Source organism: Cynocephalus volans, chromosome 6 (genome assembly GCF_027409185.1).
Source record: "Cynocephalus volans isolate mCynVol1 chromosome 6, mCynVol1.pri, whole genome shotgun sequence".
NCBI classification, from domain to species: Eukaryota; Metazoa; Chordata; class Mammalia; order Dermoptera; family Cynocephalidae; genus Cynocephalus; species Cynocephalus volans.
The window spans coordinates 117838302-117858781 of NC_084465.1; the positions used below are offsets into that span (position 1 = coordinate 117838302).

General features: G+C 44.0%; 1 protein-coding gene across 2 annotated transcripts in view; it reads right to left on the reverse strand.

Moving 5' to 3' along the window:
• PRKCB (protein kinase C beta) overlaps positions 1 to 20480 on the reverse strand; it is a 329464-nt gene that overhangs the window by 12560 nt on the left and 296424 nt on the right. For both annotated transcript variants that reach the window (XM_063099401.1, XM_063099400.1), the window contains exons 14-16: positions 19738 to 19818; positions 19341 to 19448; positions 14303 to 14443 (exon numbers count right to left, since the gene is read on the reverse strand). In XM_063099401.1, coding sequence (XP_062955471.1) covers positions 14303 to 14443; positions 19341 to 19448; positions 19738 to 19818 — 330 coding nt within the window. The remainder of the gene's footprint in view (positions 1 to 14302; positions 14444 to 19340; positions 19449 to 19737; positions 19819 to 20480) is intronic.

Consider the following 20480-nt stretch of genomic DNA (forward strand, 5'->3'; position numbering starts at 1 on the left):
TGAAGGCCCCTCATTGCTTAACTTGAGGCTAATGGCCCAAGGGCACTGCTGCGCAGCCTCCATAAGACACCAGGGCAGCTCCAGGATAAGGGACTAGAAAGTCACAATGAAAACACATCCAAGCTCCCTATCCTAGGCAAAAAGACAAAGGAGTCTTTTTATTTTTTTTGATATGCACATTCAATGAAATTCAGAGTCTTCTCTAGGCCTCCCAGTTCCCCACAGCAGAACACAGAAGGGACCCACCCAGTGAGAATCAGCCAGCTGAGCATGGAGCTGCACACACATTTCATCATTTTTACAAGTTGTTCACCAGGCCAGTTGGTTAGAGAACAGCCTTATAACACCAAGGTCATGGGTTCAGATCCCTGCACCAGCCAGTCACCCCCAATCCCCCTCAAAAAAAAAAGTCTTTCATGGAGCAGAGTCAGACAAGATTCAGCATGGTCTGACATTTGGCAGAAAAAAGAAAGATTAATGTCTCCTTTTTCTGCTAATAATGAAGGTTCCCTACAATCAAGAATATTTTATCTCTTATATTTATTTAGAAGGAAGTTGGCAAGACAGGGGTCTTTTGCACTTGATAGCAAGTGTGTTTTGTTTTTGTCGTGATGGTCAACTTTGTACCCCATGAATATGCATAATCAATAAAAAAAAGTAAAAAGATTTTTTTCATTTAAAAATAACACGTAATGTTTTGTTTTCCTCTGGATCTAGGTTTAAATGCCACCTCCTCTAAGAAGCTGTTCCAGATCACCTCCACACAAAGTACATCCCTCATTCTTCCCTCCTGTTACTCTCTATCAGGCATCTTGCTCATTTCTTTCAGAGAATTAAAATCTCTGACGTATCTCAATCTGTAATTACATGTTCATTTCTTTGCTTATCTGTTTATTGTCTATATTCCCATCTAGACTGTAAGCCACATGAGAACAAAGTCACATCTATTTTGCTCACCACTGCCTTTCAGGCACTCAATATTATCAGGTGGACAAGTCATTGCGCGTGTTAGGCGCTTGCTATGAGTCAGACACCGTGCTAAGTGCTTTACAAGCATTATCTCTCTTAATCCCCAAACAGCTCTGAGAAGTCCTTGCTGTACAAGGAGGAAATGGGTTTAGAGAGTTTAAGAATGAGGAAACGAGTTTAGAGAGTTTAACAATTTGACCCTGAGATCTGACAACAGATCCAGACTCTTCTATCAGTCTTCTACATTTACTGCAGAAAAAACAAGCTATTAAAAAGCACCCAGAAAAATACACAAAACCCTTTGTAATTCCACCACTTCAATCTCTTTATTATGTTAACATTTTGGTCTGTGTCCCGGATGGCTAAATGAATAGATGGGTAGATGCTCTTTATTCTCTGAATAAATGTGGAATCCTTACTTTATTCTTTTGCCTGCTTTTAAAACAAACTAGGTGAAATACACTCTAAACATCTTCGCATGTCAATAAAATATCATTTTTTTCTGATCTCTTCCATTCTTCACCATTCATTCTAAACCCACATCGCTGGCTTCAAATAAATTCGCCCTCAGATAATAATTATCCCTTCTATTTGCCTATGTTTTTACAGCTTTGATTCCCACAAGTCCATGAGAGAGGTAGGAAACAATTATCTTCACCTAACAGATAATTCGAAAAGTTAACCTTTTGTTCTGGGTCATACAGGGTAAAGTAGGACAGCCAAGATCCAGAGCCTGGTCTGTTCAATTCTAAAGCCATGGGCTTTCCGCTGCATCTTATTGCCTTATAATATGTATCCCACAATGTGGCATGAACTCAAAAAGCTAAGTCAACCTAGGTACTAATCTGGAGTCCCAGCTATACAACCTTTAAGCAAGTTAGCTGAATTTCCTAAGCTCAAGTGTCCTGCAATTGTCACATGGACCTATCTTGCAGGGTGAGGTAAGGATGACTTGATAAAATGTACATCAAGTACTTGACGTGGTGGCTGGCAGCTGCCACTGAGTGAGTCTGCTGGGTGTGGCTGTGCTCTGGCTGGAGAGGGGTCCTGTAGGTCACACCCCAACCTACCCCAGAATACTGACATTCCAGGTACAAGCATAATGAGGCCCTGCCACTTAAAATCCAAAACAAGAACCTTCCCACCAAGCCAAAGCCAGGCCCTGGGGCCACCAGTTAAAGAAAGAGAGGAAAGGCTGTGTGCCCAGGGGCAAAAGGGATACATTTCAGGCAGATTCACAAACCACCTCAGAGTTACTCTTTTTCATACCCCATTTGGGGGGGGGTGGGCATTCTGTGGTTGTTTGTAAGAAACTGTTTATAAATACACAAGCAGTAAGCTTTTTTCTTTCCTTTTCTGGGTCATGGGCAGATCTCAGTCTTCCAAATTCTACTGTCATTGGAAGTCTTCGTGGAGTTGGAGTTTCTACTGGGAGTGGCTGTGGCGGTAGGCAGGAGATCAGTGCAGTATCATAAAAATGAAGGACAAGAGGGACTTCAAAAGAAGGGAAGAACTCTGAATTTATGGTACAAATTATACTTTCCCATACAGGAAACCAGGAAGCTATTAAAAGAAAGGAGTAGCATTAGATGTGCAGGTAAGAAACAATCTCCAGACAGAAGGGAGCAAAGCAAGATATAGAAACCGTATGAGACACGCTGACATCCTGTATGTGAGGTGGTGTCTTTCTGGGCTTGGACACATCCTCTCTAGAAGGTCACAGGAGAACCTGGTTGCAGCAGGTGGCTCTGCGAAGGAGAACCAAGGAGCCTCGCCATGGACCAAGGGTGAGGGAAGACTTGATTTCACTGCGTGGCTTTTGAATTTTTTCAGATTTTTTTTTAAAAGAGGGAAGATGAAAGTATCAAATAATCTGGTGAGGTCAAAAAAGATAAGACCAGCCTAGGAGAGGAGGCAATTTTCAGGTCATTGATGACTCAGTGAGAGAAATGTCAATAGAATGGTGGGGGCAGAAGGCAGATGGCACCAGATCTGAGGAAAGAATGAACTGTCATGGAGTAGAAATAGCAAGGACTGGCAACACTTTCAAAAGTTTTTATGCAAAGTAAGATAGAGCATAGCCTTAAGAAGTAGTAAGGAGGGATCCCAGCTTTCAGGGAAGGGATTTTTTAAGAAAAGCATGTGGCAAGCTTATGTACTAAGGAGAAGGCCAGGGAAGAATCAGAGTGGACAGGTGCTGTTTTTGCCTATCCAGCAAGCATTGCCTCTTCTTCTAGTAATACTGGCCTTATTTTTCTTGGAGGACCCATTCCTTCTTCTTTCTCAAGATGCCTCGTTTAAATAGGGGTAGACTCAGACTCAGTCCCTTGGATAAGGTGGGGCAGGTGAATTAGGCCTAGTATATTTTATCCTTCTGTGCAGTGATTCCTTTAGAGATGGGAATATGACCCAATATCTTCCAATGAGATGGAGTCCCTGGCTGCTGAGAATTTTAGAAAAAGGAAGCTCTTTTTTGGGAGAAGTTGATGAGATAATGGGACATAAGTTGGAAGTTGCTCTGTACCTAAGAAAGGCTTCTGAGAATGAAGAATGAAGTCAACACAGAGGAAAGTAATCCCTATGGACATGGAGAAATGGATTCCTGCTGACATTGTTTGAGACCATGGATCCAGCCACATCTGAATACTTATTATTTTGATTAAAAGTCAGTTTGAATCAGGTTTCTATTTGCAACCATGGGAGCTCTGGTTAGTACAGAGAGAAGCTGTAGCCACAGGCTAGACAGGGGAGATGTACATAAGGAGATGGGAGGATGGGATCCAGAGCAGAGGTGGAAGGAACAACTATTTTGTTGAGACACAGCGAGAAGGAGTCACGAGGTCAAGATGACTGTGCAGGGCAGGGACAGAGAGTTGAGGACCACACACTCATGGGCACCTACAGGCCTCAATTTTCCCTATGACTTTGGAGAGGAGCTAGCAGCTGAGATCAGAGGGATTGGAAATTTAGCAGAGAACTTTAGAAAGGAGAAGGTTTTACGGTTTGAATGTGTCCGCCAAAAGTTCATGTTTGGGAGCTTGATCTCCACTGTAACAGCGTTAAGAGGATGGGAAATCTGACTATGCTAATTGAAAGGTGGGACCTTTAGAAGGTGATTGGATCATGAGGACCATGCCCTTACGAATAGATAAATCCATTCATGGATTGATGTTTTATCACGGAGTGGACTAGTGCTTTATAAGAAGAGTACAAATAATGCTCTTGCCATTCTCGCCATGTGATAACCTGCATCACCATGGAACTCCACAGAGTCCCCACCAAGAAGTCCTCACCAAAGGAGACATGATGCACCCCCTGGACCATGCACTTCTCAGACTCCAAACTGTAAGAAATAAATTTTGTTTTTTTATAAATTACCTAGCTCAGGTATTCTGTTACAAGCAAGAGAAAACAGACTAATACAGAGGGTTTGGGAACTTGCCTAGGGATTGACTGGGAAGGCTATGGTCCCAGCTGAGGTCCAAAAGCCTGCACTTCTGGAGGCTCAAAGGAGTCGTTACTCACCCATCTTTGCTCAGCTGCTAAGCAGCAAAGCTGGTGCTGAGCACTGGGTCCCTTTGACTCTCAATCCACATTCTTTCTGCTTGACCTGTCTCCCTGGATCCATTTGCTTCTCTTCTCAATTTCTCCCACCCTGTGCTCAATAGCTTTCTGGGGTAAAGTGATAAGCATTACAACCTGGACAAGGTTGACAGCAGAACTCAAGAAGCTGGCCTTCGTGAATATCCACCCAACAGAGCCCGTCCTCCAGAGAAGTATTTAAACAGATTGGACCAAGAGCAGTTTAAATCCCTCATCTGTATAGCTGAGTTTGGTAGATGAGAGAAGAAACATTATAGTGGCCAAGAGTACAGACTTTGGAGGTAAAGAAATAGGACTTTAAATTAAATTGGCACTTGGACTTGCTAGCTGTGTGACCATGGGCAAGTTACTTAGCCTCTCTGAGCCTGTTTCCTTACATGTAAAGGAGAGGTAATAATAGCACCTATCTCATGCAGTTCTTATGAGGATGAAATGAGATCAATAAAATAGAGCTCTACTTTCCAGTAAAGTTGAATAATTTAATAGAACATGACTGACCCATTCTAATGTTGTTGCTATAAAAAGCGTTATTATCAGTAAAGTCCTGCATCCATTCAATGCAGCTTCAGCTTTTTTGCCCTGGTTTTGTTATATTCCTTGTGTAAGTCACTTAGGCAAATCTCTGGGCCCTGGTTGCTCATCTGTAGAATGGAGGAGTTGAATTTTACTTCTAAGGTAATTTTTCACTTCTTGACATCTATTTCAGTAGTTATTGCCAAACATATCCTAACAGTTTTATGCCCCCTCCCAGCATGTGACTTTCCCTTCTCCATCTCAAGTCAGACTGTTGGTTTCTCTGCCAGGAGACAGTTCAAAGTCATGCACCTGGCAAATGCTATGGTTTTAATGTGTCCGCACAAAGTTCATGTGTTGGAAACTTAATCCCCAGTGCAACAGTGTGAAGAGGCGGGACCTTTAAGGCTCTGTCCTCATGAATAGATTAATGTCATTATCATTGGAGTGGGTTCCTGAGAAAAAGGGTGAGTTCGGCCCCCTTTGCCTCTCTTTTTCTTTCTCTCTCTCTCTCTCTCTGTGTCTCTCACACATGCACACACTCTCTTGCCCTTCTACTTTCTGCCATGGGATGACACAGCAAGAAAGCCCCCACCAGATGTGGGCCCCGCAACCCTGGACTTCCTAGCCTCCAGAAATGTGAGAAATAAATGTATTTTCTTTATATTACCCAGTCTGTTAGGTATTCTGTTAAAGCAACACAAAGGAGACTAAGTCAGCAAGTGACTTAAGAACTTCACTTGGCTGAGGGACCTGCTATTTCTAACCTTCTAAAGGGAGCCTGGTTTGATCTGCAGTTTAAATGGGTTCTCTATGGGGGGGTGGATAGATGGAAAGAGAGACAAACAGATCGACTCCAGGCCATGTGTCCTAAATGACTCTTCGCTATGTGTTAGTCAGTATATGAATGCTGTCTAATATTTATTAAGAGCTCTGCAAACTCCACACTTTGGGTACCTAAAAGGGCAAGAGAACCAGGTAGGGAGCCTGTCTGGAGCACCATATTTCAGATACTACCATGCCCTGCTTTTGTAGCTTAGTCGATGTCTGTTGTCTTTGTCAGCTCCAAAATCAAAGCCTTAAGGAAGAAGCAAGATTTGCATCTTTTAAAATCCTGCCAGTGAATTGTAAAAGGTGTGAATATGCTACTTGTTTGCTGCAATATTTTTAAATAAATTTTAAATCGGTTGAATTATAAGAACACTCAGTCTTTCTCTATTACGTAATGGACAGCATTAGATGGTATTATCATGACTCTCCTGTCCGTACAGTCACAAACCTTACTGGAGCTCCAAGTGCTTCTAATAATCTTTCCAAGGTTATTAGGCAGTGTAGAGTCCAGGGTTCAAGTCCAGGCTCTGCCACCTTCTAGATGCAAGACCAGGAGGAAAGGCCTTAATCTTTCCAAGCTCCACTCCCTCACCTGTAATATGGTGACAATGATGCTTAACTCACAGATGAATTGTGAGCATTGACTAAGTTAATGCATGTAAGGCACTTAAAACAGTGCCTGGCACAGACAAGAACTCAATATTTTTTCCAAGTGTATTTGAACAGTACAGGTGTTATGAGAATTATTTTAAATAGAAATTTTCAAAAAGATATTGTCCTCTTGAGTATTTGGTACTATGGGGGAGTTAATTTCTATGCTTGAATAAACCATATTGAGTAAAAGCTAGATCCCTTTCTTACTCTTTGAATTTGGAGCTTTAATAGCAAACATACAAAGGTTACACTTTCTGGCTTCAATTCAGAAATGTCAGTGCATCAAGCACACACGTTCAGACACACACACAGAGACGCTCATTCATACAGTGTAAAGGGCAATCGGGTTTAGAGGAGAATGTCACATGAACAGAATGCAGCTCATTAAAGCTGTACTTGAAGCTTTTGACCTCAGCTACACAAACAATGATTTCAGATGACAGAATCCCCAAGAAGCCAACTCCTGTGAGTATGATTTAGTTTCTAAAGCAGTTCAGCAATTAGACTCTCAGAGGATACGGGAGATGGTATGTGATCAGATCATCTATGCAGTATTTTGGAAATGATACTAAAATCAAATGGGATAGGGGGCTTTGCTTTTCTAGCTTACAAGATTTCCAGGCTTTTTTGATGTGTAGATGCCTCCAAATTATGGGCTTTATATAAAGTGAAGATAAGTATAGGTAACAAGAGCAGAAATGATTGGAGTCCGTCTATCATACAGGTAGGTGGGGCTGGAGTTTGTGAGACCTGGCACGGGCTAGAAGGGAAAGAAGGAAGGATGGAATGTGCTAGTGATGTCCAGAGAGGGCTGGATGCGAGCCTGGAGACCACGCAAGCAGGAAGGGAAAGGGGCTCTTCTTGATGTCTACTTCTCTTCTAGCCATACTCTTCCACCCCTACCCAGGGAGGACTGACCATCAGAGTGACCATATTCTAGAACAACTGATGACCTTATTGCTCACACAGTCATCCCCTGGTATCCATGGGGGATTGGTGTCAGAACCCACCCCACCCCAAGAATACCAAAATCCACAGATGCTCAAGTCCCTTATATAAAATGATGTAGTATTTGCATCTTCCCGCATACTTTAAATCATCTTTAGATGACTTATAATATCTAACAAAACATAAATGCTATCTAAATAGTTGTTATGCTGTATCTTTTAAATCTGTATTATTATTGTATTGTTGAATCCAAGGATGCAGAACCCACAGATATGGAGGGCTGACTGACTGTATTTTGGAACAACTGACTGTTTGATTGCTCTTATTTCAGAAGAATAGTGACTATTACTAGCAGGCAGATCACTGTACATACACCAGCACTTACGAGTCCATGGACTATACTGCAGCAGGACATCCTTGTGGCCTACTGACCCTCCTTCTACCTTTTCATCTTGCCGCTTCTCTGCTGCTAGCGGGTGAGCTCATCCAAAGGTTGTTTCCTTAGGGCAGCAGGATCTTTGAGCCCCAGGCTTGAGCCCTTACCTTGTTTTCACAGCGAGCCCTGCATTAGGTGTTATGGACACTACAGGGAGCTTCTCAGAGGAAGGACAGTAGGACTTCACTAAGGCGATTCATGACAATGCATGAATGCCACCAAAATTTCAATGAGGCATTTCAACTGAAACATATTATGCCAACATATTTTGTACTGTGACATTATAGCACTGTGTGCTACAAATTCTGCAACAAACCATGCTCACCCACAGCATAGCCTTAATGTACCCTCTACTATACAGCACAGCAAAATTCTGAGCTGGATCACCCAGACACAAGGGAACTCCCTGATCACAGTCCCTGGCACCTGGAACCTCCTATATAGCCATATCCTTTACATTAACAGGAGGAAGGACATCCCATTGCACAACCATGACCTTCTCTATGCCCCGCAAGCCAGCACTCTGGACAGCAGAAGCTCTCCTGACCACCTGTCTCATTAGTTCATCCCACTCCTACCAGGACCAAACTCTCGGCTACCATGTTTTGTATTGGAGGAGCAATTATGCGGCAGTCTGAAGTGCCTTGTGTTTACCCCTTTCTTCATGCCCCGGTGGGGCAACTGCTGAGTGTCTACAGGATGCCAGGAACTGGGGAGGGGCTGGGGATACTGACAAGAGCATACCTGGGGCTCTCAAACAGCTCCATCCTGACCAAGCTCCCACCACCTTTTGCCTGGATTATTGCAAGAGCCACGTAACTGGTCTCCTTGATATTATCCTGGCCTCTACAGCAGTGACCCTTTTAAAACCCAAAGTCAGATTATGCTATTTCTCTGCTCATGAGTTGGAGTAAAAGCCAAAGATCCTACAACAGCCTGACTATCTACCCCTCTGTGGCCCCGGATCTCATCTCCTGTCAATCTCTCCCTCACCCACTCAGTTCAGCCACCTGGACTCTTTGCTCTCCCTTTAAGATGCAGTCAAGATCCTGCCTCAGGGTCTTTGTACCTGTTACTACCACCCGAACCCCATCCCCACCCTGAGATATGTACATGGCTGCCTCCCTCCCTCCCCTTCTTCCTATCATTTGTGGGAATGTCCCTTCGCAGTGATGCTTTCCTCTCACTCTACTTAAAACTGACCTCTTCCTGACCCAGCTCTCCCTATTTCCAACCCAGCTTTAGTTTCCTCCATAATGCTGACTGACTTCTAACACACTGTATATTTCACTTGTTTCTATGTTTATGACTTGCCTGCTCTCTCTAGAATTCAAGGTCCATGAGGGCAGGGATTTTTATCATTTTTACTGCTGTGTCCCCAGCACCTAGGACAGTTCCTAACCTCATCATCCACCGAATGGATGACAACATCCCCACTGGAGAACAGAACCAGCCCACACTTCTTCCCAACCCTCTGCTCTCAGCTCATGCACTCAGCTACACAAACAACCTCCTCCCTCCCACCACACACTGACGCACAACAGCCTGCTCTGGGTCCCAAACCACATTTCACCAGAACATTCTGCACATAACCTTATACACCCCTTCACTACAGCCCTAGTCACTACACAGGATCTATATACCACACATGCTACCCTGACTACAACAGGACCTGCCATTGAACTCACAGACCTGCTGCACCCTATGGAACTGTGTTCTAGCCTACATTTTAACCAGAAACTCACGTGACTTGTGTGTGCACATTAAAATTTAAGAATCTCTGCTAATCTGCATCATAGCACCTGTAGCACTGGATTGGGTTGGGCAAAAACAGATAAAACTGTGCAGGAAGCTGCAGTCCTCTCTACCTAAAGTCCAACAGTCCAACACATTGCATCTTCAGACACTTTCCCAGCACACTCTACCAGCACACACAGCCCAATCACATGCTGCTGTGACAATCTGAAATTCAGCAGCCAAATTATAGCCCTTTATAAATAGGGTAGTAACTTATACAACAACCAAGTTATTTGAGACACCCTGCTGTACATTAGAAAAACACCCTGCACTCTAATATATATCCCTAAAGAACCTTATGTTTCACAGCACAGTGTATTACAGCATCCTGTCTTATGGCCATTCATTTACTCACTCATTCATTCAGTAAAAATTCTTGGGCATCTATTATGTGCTAAACTTTATGCTAGACACTGGGATTTGACACTGAAGAAAATCACAATCTTGCAGACTAGTCAAAAAGACATTATATTGAACACATAATTACAACAACGTGTGATGAGTTTGTTGATAGAACAGTAGCAGATCCCTGCTCAGGAATCCAGAAAAGACTCCTTGAAGGGGTGATGTTGTATCGATTTGAAGTGGGGAAAGGTTTGGGGGCATCACAGGTGGGTGGCTCTGCATGGATGAAGCTGGCAAAGGAAGAGGAGGAACTTTTCAGTTCCACGCATTTGAGGAACTGAAAGAAGCCCGGGACTGCTGGTTTGTGGCATCAGGAGCTGATGCTGGGGAGGGGACAGAGCCTGGCCTTGGAAGACCTCAAAAGCCATATATGCCAGGGAGCAATCAATATTATCCTGGGGCAACAGAGAGCCATCGGGGGTTGTGGGGGAGGTTAAGCAAGAGAGCTACACAACCAGATGTACATTAAATAAAAATTCTTCTTGTACTTTGCAACAATCCTCCAAAGCTAGTGTATTTTAGTACAATTTCAAACAATACTAGGCTAACACAATAAAAGAGGCAGAGAGAGCAACTTAAAAAACCCATTTAAAGTTGTTTTAATGAGCCTCCAATAATAGCACCCTTCCCTGATGTTTGACTATAACCCTCTGTTATTGCCCCTTGTTTTTCTCTCACTGCACTCTCTTTAATAGCATGCATGCACCAGGAGCACTAATAGGTGCATACAAGCCCTTCAACATCCCGCAAGGCACATGGAACTCTGCACACACTCACCACAGGCCCTGCAGAAGTGGCAGATCGATAAGAAGGGGTGGGGAAGCAGAAATATAAAGTCCTCGAATGGGGTTGGGGGTTCTTAGGCCTGCATCTGTAATGTTAAAGGATATAAGCAGATTGAATCAAATCGGGGGGGGGGGGGGGTGCGTGCATTATCATTATTTCTAACTCAGTCTAAGGGGACCAAAGGCAAGGTCTGCTTCCCCTTAGAGCTGGTGGCAGAACATCTTGAAGTATATAGCCCAGTCCAGTCACTGTCCTTCAAAAGTCACTGTTAAACCCACATGAGGGAATTCAAGACATTAGTCAGCTGGAAATCATAACAAATGCAGAGCAGTTGGAGGATCTTGTTGATAATTATTAGTGTGATATTTTTCTATTATCACTGATGACAATGGCTACCTTTTCCTGAGCATCTCCTATGAGCCAGGCACGGGGCTAGACACTTTAGATTCACTATCACGCAGCAGGGATATTTAAAATATTTAACCACTTAGAATGGATGCAGGTTGTAAATAATCAGTACTAATAAGAACTGGCTAAACATCAACCTGGCTTTGAGTTATTGCTACCCCAGAGGTTACAAACTGACATCCGTGGGCCACATAGGGTCATGGATGTATTTTATTTGCCCTGAACTATGTCTGAACTTTAAAGATTTGTTGCTGATATATCAAAAAATGGTGAGACTGTATCTAAAAATCCTGATTTCCAGCTTCTCATGAAACCATGAAGATGGAGCTGTGCTGAGCCTACATCCTGCAGGGCAGACCACTGGACACAAACACTAGCTGAGCCTGTCCGACAGCTCACCTGTTCTCCAGGCTGCCTCCGTCCCCACCATGCCTTCTTTCCCCATTCGCATGCCTGGCCTCTGTAGGCATCAGTCTGGGACCTGTTCTGGAAGTCACTACCTCATGCCCTAACTGGGAAGAGAACCAGTATCTCCCACTTAAAGAGGTGATTCTCCCTACCTTTCTCTGGCTTCTGCCTAGCTTTTAATGCTGAACTCCATAGCAGTGACTCTCAACCTTGAGTGCATATCAAGTCATCTGAAGGGCTTGTTAACACCAGGGCACTGGGCTCCATCCCCAGAGTTTCTGATGCATGAGGTCTATTTGAGTGGGGCCCAAGAACTTCATTCCTAAAGTTCCTGGGTGATGTTGGTACTGCTGGTCCGGGGACCACACATTGAAAAGCACCGCTCTACAACTATAGAGTAAACCCCAGTGTCCACTGGACTCAATGCTGGCAGGGATGGGAGTACCTGCATCTCTCCTCTGGCCAAGTGAGGGAAGGAAGGGTCCACATTTTGAGATCTCATAAATAGCCCCCCAAAACCAAATGAGTTGTGTATCCCATCTCTGAGCTCCCAATTAACTGAATGAAGAGCCTATGCTTGTTCTAGGTAACCTTTTGATTTTTTTCCAAATGGTCCAATAAAAATGGTGATACTGCCTACAACAACCACCCAAAGAGGACATATGGACAAGACATTATCATAAGGAATAGCATCAGCAAGATTCAACACTGTACTGCGCCTCAAAGACCCTGCACCCGAGACATTAATTAATCAATGACACCACTAACAAAAATAATAATCAACTCTCCTTGAGTGCTTATTATGTACCAGGCACATACTGAGTGTTTTATGCATCATAACGATCCTTTGATAGAAACTATTATCATTGCTGTATTAAAGATGACTAAACAGCAGATCTGAGAGGTAAACAGACTGGTCCAAGCTCACCAGCTCTGGAAAAACCAAGAGATTGTTTGAGTCATTGTATTTACTGAGGGTCAGACACCATTAGGAATATTGTGCTCAATCCTGTGTCTGGGTTTTAAGGCGGATGCTGATGACCTGGAGAACAATAGACACCTGGAAGTGATGTCACATGGGACATGCTTGCAGGAGGGGGTGGGGCAGGATTTAGCCTGGCAATCACAGGATTCAGGAGTATAAGCCAGCTTCCGCAAATGTCTGAAGGATGCTCTACAAAGAGAGTCTCTGAGGGCAGTTCTGGGGAGGGTGATTTGACATTAATTTATACGTTTGCAACAATTAGAAGGGCCACAGAGTAGAACTGGCTGCCTTTGATGGACATGGCTTCCCAACACCTGGAGGTATCTAGAGAGAAACAGGACTCATCAAGGATGCTACAGAGCTGTGAGAATCACCTGAAGAGTTTCTGAAACTACACTGCTCTGTGCCCAGGGCATTCTGGTAGGCCTTCAATGGAGTCAAACTGTCTGAAGTTTGGATCTTTGCTTCGTCACATGCTGGCTGAGTGACTGGGCAGAGAGCACTTAATCTCTCTGAGATTCCATTTCCTCTTCCGCAACGTGGAATAATAGCACCTGCATTAGTAGGTTGTTGGAAGGATTTAATTAGACGCTACATGCAAAGTGCTTAATCTGGCACCTAGCACATAATAAGTGCTCCAGAAATTAATAACAATAATAGTATCAAAATAAGTATCATTATCATCTAATTCATCTTAACACCGAAACCCTCCCGACTTTAGGTTTCAATGACAATATTTATGTTCCCTTTTCAGCCTCAGTGGGTAGTTTTACAACCCATAATAAAGTCACCAGGTCTGAGCTCTACTTAATTTAACAAAGAAATCTCCTCCCAGCAGAATCGCAGTTCTGATTAATTCAGATGCAAACTCCTCCTCCCCAATGCTGACAAGTACTCCCTGCTGAGTCTTTGGGGATGAAAACCTTCCCCTGGGCACACAACTGTGGGAAATATGAGACTTTTGCTCTTGCCTTATAAAAGTTATCTCAAAGCCATATTTACACCCAAAGCGTCCAGGAGGTCTATGATTCAGGAGCATGTCAGATCTGTTTCATTCTATTTTGCCTTGGGTGGGAGCTAGCTGGTCTTATTTACTGACTCAGACATAGTGTTATCTTTCACAATTAAATTTAAATACTGTTGAGATAAACAACCTGACCTTTTCAATGTCAGTAGGAAGAGAAAATGATACAGTCAAACCAAGGAAAGAACAAGAGCAAAATCAGACTTTACCACAGTCCAAAAATGGACCTGAACTCTGCTCGCCAAAGATCCATTCCCCAAAAGTTGTCGGCTGAGACAGTTACAAAAATTGAATCGATGAAACAAAAATATCAATATTAATTGTCTTTCCCATATGTGCAGAGGATGGGCTGTGCAAATGGAAATCTCCATCTTTGTATCCAGTGGCTTTGTGTGTAAGTGTGAGCACCTACAGACATATTCTAGAAGGTACGTTGACATTTACCCCCAGAGAGCATTCAGAGCGCACACAGTGGGCCAGAGAGAGAGGGTGCTGTGTTATGAGTGCCCGACAGTCAGAGAAAACAGTTACTTACAGCTTTTGGCTTATATGGGGGCTGAATCTCTTTGCGTTCAAGTTTCTCCCAATCAATATACCGGAAAAATGCATGCTCTTTAATGTCACGTTCGCCTTCGGGTCCACAACCCAGACGTTTGCCCGGGTGTTTGGTCATCAGCTTCAGGACAAAGAAAAACATTGAATGTAATGAATTTCAGAAGAGAAAATGTGAGACACTCAAAAAGTATTACTCTAATGAATTAGGAAAGAAAGCACCATGAAGAATCTCAACGGATTTTTATTTTTTGCTTTTCATCTGGCAATAATTTCCTAGCCAGGTCTTTGGAGTAGAAGACCCGACCACAGTGCCCGCTGCAGCTTACTCCAGAGCAAGATCCCTTATGGTTGCCTGAATGTGGTCTTGAGCTTCAAGTTACAAACGTCACACGATCCATTTTGGTTTGTGAATGAGTTTCATGCAATTACTGGTGAATTTAATAAGAACAGTTTCAATATCTCCAAACTCCTCTTTTCCCATCACAAGAAACTGAAGTTTGACCAAGGCAAAAGGCCACATTCATTCAGATACTATTTGCACTTTTCAGTAAAGCACTTGTGGAAATGGCAAAAGAAGAAAAAATATTAGCCAAATGGACCCAAGTTTCAAGTGATTACTTTCTGAAAGCTCATTAAATAGTCAAAACCTAGCCCAGCTCATTTCCCCTGTATCACACGTAATACTAAACTCCGCTGAGGTTTCTTTGGTGTTCCGTTTAAATTACTTAATTATCAAAGCCCTCCATCTTTGGGTCTCTGAGCCAGTGAGAAATAAAAAGATGAATAGATACTCCAAGATGAAACCAGACAGGCTTCCTCTTGTAAATGAATCCAAAGCAGCATGAAAATATCTCTGATCTCAAAGCTTCAGCAAGTACCCATAGAGTAAAGACGAAGGAGTTGGAGGTTAAAAAACAAAAAAAAAGACAAGAGAGCATCAAAAGAGGAAACCATAAGGATTGCAACACATAAGTCCAAGAAGCTTCCCAGGGTTGATCTGATACCAAGTGGCCCATGATGTCAGAATCCAGAAATTTTGCCCAGGACTTGCCGATTATGGGGAAGGGATAAACCCAGCAATTCACACTTAAACTGCTGGACATTCAGCTTAGCCTGTTTCCTGCTCACAAGATGATCTGTGGTCATACATACAGCACATACTTTCCAGATATGCTTTACCTTCCAGGGGGAAAAATCACTGGGCACATAGGTTCTAAGCTACTTCTCTATTCACATGCACGATTTCACCTGATTGTCACAATAACTCAGTGAAGTGGGTACATTGTTTTTCCCATTTGAACGACAGGGCAATTGACACTCAGGGAAGTTAAGCAACTATCAAGGACTCACAGAGATAGTCAGTGGCAGAGCTACTGGGAACTGGATCCCACCTCTGCCTAACTCTAAAACTTGGGCTTTTAAAAGAGAAATGGGAGAGTGCTTTACATGTGGTTTCCCGGGGATATCTATGGCCTGGCTTGGTAAGGAAAAGTCTACAGAGGGCCATCAAATTGAGCCAAGCCTGCCATGTGCATAGGATTCGGATGGGAGGAAGGAAAGGGCTATGAGGCTTTGGTTAACACTGACAATAATAATATCAATAAAGGCTTCTGTGCACTGAGCATATCCTATGTGTCCAGGCTCTGTGCTAAAGCCTCCCCAGCCATTCTCATCACTGTTTAATTTTTACAACACTCCGAGGTGTCAGCAAAATTATTACTATTTTTCAGATTAAAAAACTAGGTGTGGCTGGCCAGTTAGCTCACTTTGGTTGGAGCATGGTGCTGAAAACACCATGGTCAAGGGTTCGGATCCCCTACCAGCCAAAGCCAAAAAACCAAAAAACAAAAAACAAAACAAACAAACAAACAACAACTAATCCAGAGAAGTAAAGTCATTTGCCTGAGGTCACACAGCTAAGGAGCAGAGCCAGGCTCTGAATAGATCTGCTTGACCCAGAGCTCTCAGAGTTCTGTGCTGCTCAGTCTCTGCTTTTCACTTTAACGTGCACCCAATCTGGGCTTCTGTTGGCTTTAAGCTGGTTCAGAATGGGAATGGCAATCTGAGCAAAGCTTTACTAATTTTTTTTAATGGCAGAAAATATGGGATAAATATATAGAGGACACCGCTTCAGTTGGAAAGGAGATTGTTTTCAAAAGCCTAGTTCGATTTCCATCTAAGCAGGAAGATGCCAAGCTAAGAAAAGCCACTGCAGAAACATCCAGCACTAATTTGGAGGCTCTGCCCAGTTCCTGCACTCTGCTCTGCTGTGCCTGAAGCCACGCAGACAGCTGGATTTAATCACTGTTCCAATCCCTGATCACCTCCCAGATGCATCCCCTGGGGCCCGCTGTTCAGATAAGCATGGCACCTTCTTCAGAGCATCAGCCTTGAAGAAAGAGTCCACATTGGACTCAGCCCACTCAACTCAGAAAGGTCCCCAAACCCAACAGTATGAAAGTCACCCCCATTAATCCTGAAGGTTACGGGTCCTGAGTTAATATAGCAAACTGTTCTACCAGGGAAACTGCTAATTGGAGCTGAAGCTGAATGCAGCTGACCTGGAAAATCCTCTCTCCTCCATGACCCACTTAGAACCCCCAGCTGTCGAGGCAGGGTGGGCTTGGGAAGGGGAAGGACCTGAGCACGTATTGAGCACCTACTATGTGCCAACACCATGCAAGGAGCTTTCTCTTAGGTTACCTCATTTAACTCTCTCAAAAACTCTGTTCAGGGCTGGCCCGTGGCTCACTCGGGAGAGTGTGGTGCTGATAACACCAAGGCCACGGGTTCAGATCCCATATAGGGATGGCCGGTTAGCTCACTTGGGTGAGCGTGGTGCTGACAACACCAAGTCAAGGGTTAAGATGCCCTTACTGGTCATCTTTTGAAAAAAAAAACAAAAAACTCTGTTCAATAAGTACTATAATTCCATTTTTAGAGATAAAGAAATAGAAGCCCAGAGATGTAAAGAAACTTACTCAAGACTGTGTACCTAGTAAGTGGAAGGGTTAAGATTTGCAAAGGGTGTCTTGGTCTCTCAAATCCCCACTTAAAATTCTTCTTGCAGAGGATGCAAACTCAAATGCCAAGAGAAGCGTGGCATGTAACAGTATGCCAACGTTAGTAACAGTAAAAATGATGGCCAAAGGGTTTTGGAGCAGAGTGCCAGGCTCTATACTAAGTGATTTACAGGTATTTACTCATTTATTCATCAAAGAATCCTATGTGTAGTGCTATTATTATTCCCATTCTACAGATAAGGTTCAATAATTTTCCCTGGTCATAGGGCTAATAATGACTGGACCAGGATTTGAACCCAGATAGAACTGGGCCAGATGGGGATTTCTGCAAATTGCAGAGGGCACACCCCATCTAAAGCAGGCAGTGGTTTCCAATCCAGCTGACTGATGCTTTGCAGAAATGACAGGCCAATGTGGCAAGATATGATTTTTCAAGAGAAACCGGAAAGCTGGATGTTTATGGGAAATCTCCTGATCTGCTGGCAATTATTAAAAAAACTAAAAGCTCAGTGTATGATCTACTCCCACTATCCTCCTCCCTTCAATAAAATGCAGAGGTCTCTACTGGTCTCTTTTTCTATGGGCTCTGATTAAGTTTCTAATGAACCTCTGGGTCTCCACTCTCCCCCACCTTTCTTCTCCCTGCCTCACACCCTCAAAGAAAATATTTTCAACCAACTCACTTCAAGATGTTAGGAACTGAGACTAACTCACGTGTGGTTTGCCCAGGGATATCTGCATCTTAACCCATGTAGCTGAAACACAAAGCGCAGGTGATTTGCCGAGAGTGGGAGTCTAGGCAGTGTAACAAGGCGCTTTTAGACTGAGGCTAACACAAACTGGGCCAAGCCTCAGGCTGGTCTATCTGAATTTTTCCAGCTTCCCTCCTCCAAGACCAGGTCATATGGCATCTGACTGGGGTCAGGAAGGGCGGGCTGGGTAGGGCATGAGAAATCTGCAGACATCCTAAAGATGTAGAATTGGCAGCCCTGTTTTATTCAGACACAGGTGGGAGCCTGTTGTTAAGGCACGGCCATGATCTGACCTTGAGAACACACCTGCACCACTGGTGGGAGAACAGATACTTCACAAAGGCACCATCTTTGGACCGCATTCTCTGGGACTCTCATAGTGCTGCTTGCCACTTCCAGCAGAGGTGAGCAAAAACTCCAGGGAAAATATGTTTAAAGGCAGTGGTTTTCAAGCCACATGCAGACTTTTTCAAAACACTGATGCCAGACTTAATCTCTGGGGTGAGGCTAAGGTACGTGCATTCTGAAAAAGCACTTCAGGTCATCCTCATGGCTCCAAAGTTAAGGATCACTGACCTCTAGGGTCTCACACTGACTGTGAGCACATCCTGGCCCAACACAAGATGCAAAACAAACAGTCCTTATCCGTGAACACATATCCCAATTTCTTCACAGGTGCAATCTGCAGACACTATAGGTGTATAAATGTACATGCCCTTTATGCCATTTGTGCGTGGGTTGGGTTCGGGAGAGAGTGGGGGTTTCGGGACACCGAATTTGGGTCAGCTTATCTAGAGAACCCTTTAAACTCCATACTGCCTGATATTGTCTTCGAACAAAGCTAGACACTGTTAGTATTAATTAAACACAGCAGGGCAAGGTAGCCTAAATTGTGCTGAGGACCTCTTGCACCCCTTCCCATGGGTTCCGGCTCTTTGGCAAAGTCCCTGTGCTTCCTACCTCATTCACTGAATAAGCATGGCCTGTGCTAGGCTAGAGGCTGCAGCCCAGCCAGCAGTCAGAGGCTGTTGCAGGCAAACCTCTGTAGTGCTTATGTGCGAATGAGAACAAATCTCTTTCCTCTAGAAGGCGGCAGCTCAATGCCAGGGCTCTCACCTTGGCAAGTGGGGGCAGGGGGTGGAGTTCAGTCTCTGCTCCCCGCTGACAGGGCATCCCTGTGAAGGGCACAACTGGCACCCCTGTATGTGGCGGTCCTGGCCACAGCTCTAAGACATCTACTCACCCCTTTGCAGATGGCCACAGCTTCCTTGGACATGGACTTTGGATAAGCCACGTTGTGTTCCATGATGGACTGGAAGAGTTCATCCTCATCCTCTCCTTCAAAGGGCGCCTGGGCAACAGAGGGGAGGGTCAGAGGAGAACGACCCCTCCCTGAACCCTTCCACCAGCTGCCCCAAACTGGCAGGTCCTCTTCCCAGGAGCCCACAGCAAGGCCACCTTCCAGGGCTTTCAAGAAGACGAGGAAAAATGGCCAACAGACTTGGATAACCCCAAAGCCAGGAAAGTCACAGAGGTTCAAATTTATGAGCTGTTACCAAAGCTGACGCTTTCTTCTAAAGAAACCATATGGATGGGGGTGGGGGAGGACTTTTCTTACAGATCACTTAAAATTGAATTACCTGCCCAGCCAACATTTCATACAGCAGTACTCCAAATGCCCACCAGTCCACGGACTTCCCATACGGCTGATAAGCAATTATCTGGAAAACAGAAGGCATTTTATCAGGGAGACTTACAGTTCATGTGGCAGCTGGAGACTGAATCCATACTTCACTGGTATGGGGTGATACAGGGAGAATTCTTCTGTGGCATGTCACTTGCCTATTGTGAAAATTACACTGGCTGTCACAGTCCCAGATGCAGGCCAGTGTCTCAAAGAGTGGACAGGAAGGCCAGTGCCCACCTGAGCTATTTCTTTACCTTAGCTACCCAGAGAACGATGGACATGCCGAAGTACCTGCAGCCGGACAAACATCTGCAGATGTCACTTCGCTTTTTCGAAGCACTGAGTATGGTGTTATTATTTTTTTATATTTCAAAACAGTGAGTAGGTTTTAAGAGGAAAAACTGTCTTTATCTCTCATTGTAAAAGTAATAACATTTACACAACAATGTGAATATACTTAACACTACTGAACTGTACCCTTAAAAATGCTTAAAATGGTAAATTCTATGTTGTGTTTTTTTAAACACAATTACAAATAAAAACTTTTTTTTTTTTTTGTCTTTTTTTGTGACTGGTAAGGGGATCGCAACCCTTGGCTCAGTGTCTACCGCACCACGCTCAGCCACTGAGTGCACCGGCCAGCCCTATATAGGATCCAAACCCGCGGCGGGAGCGCTGCTGCGCTCCCAAGTGCCA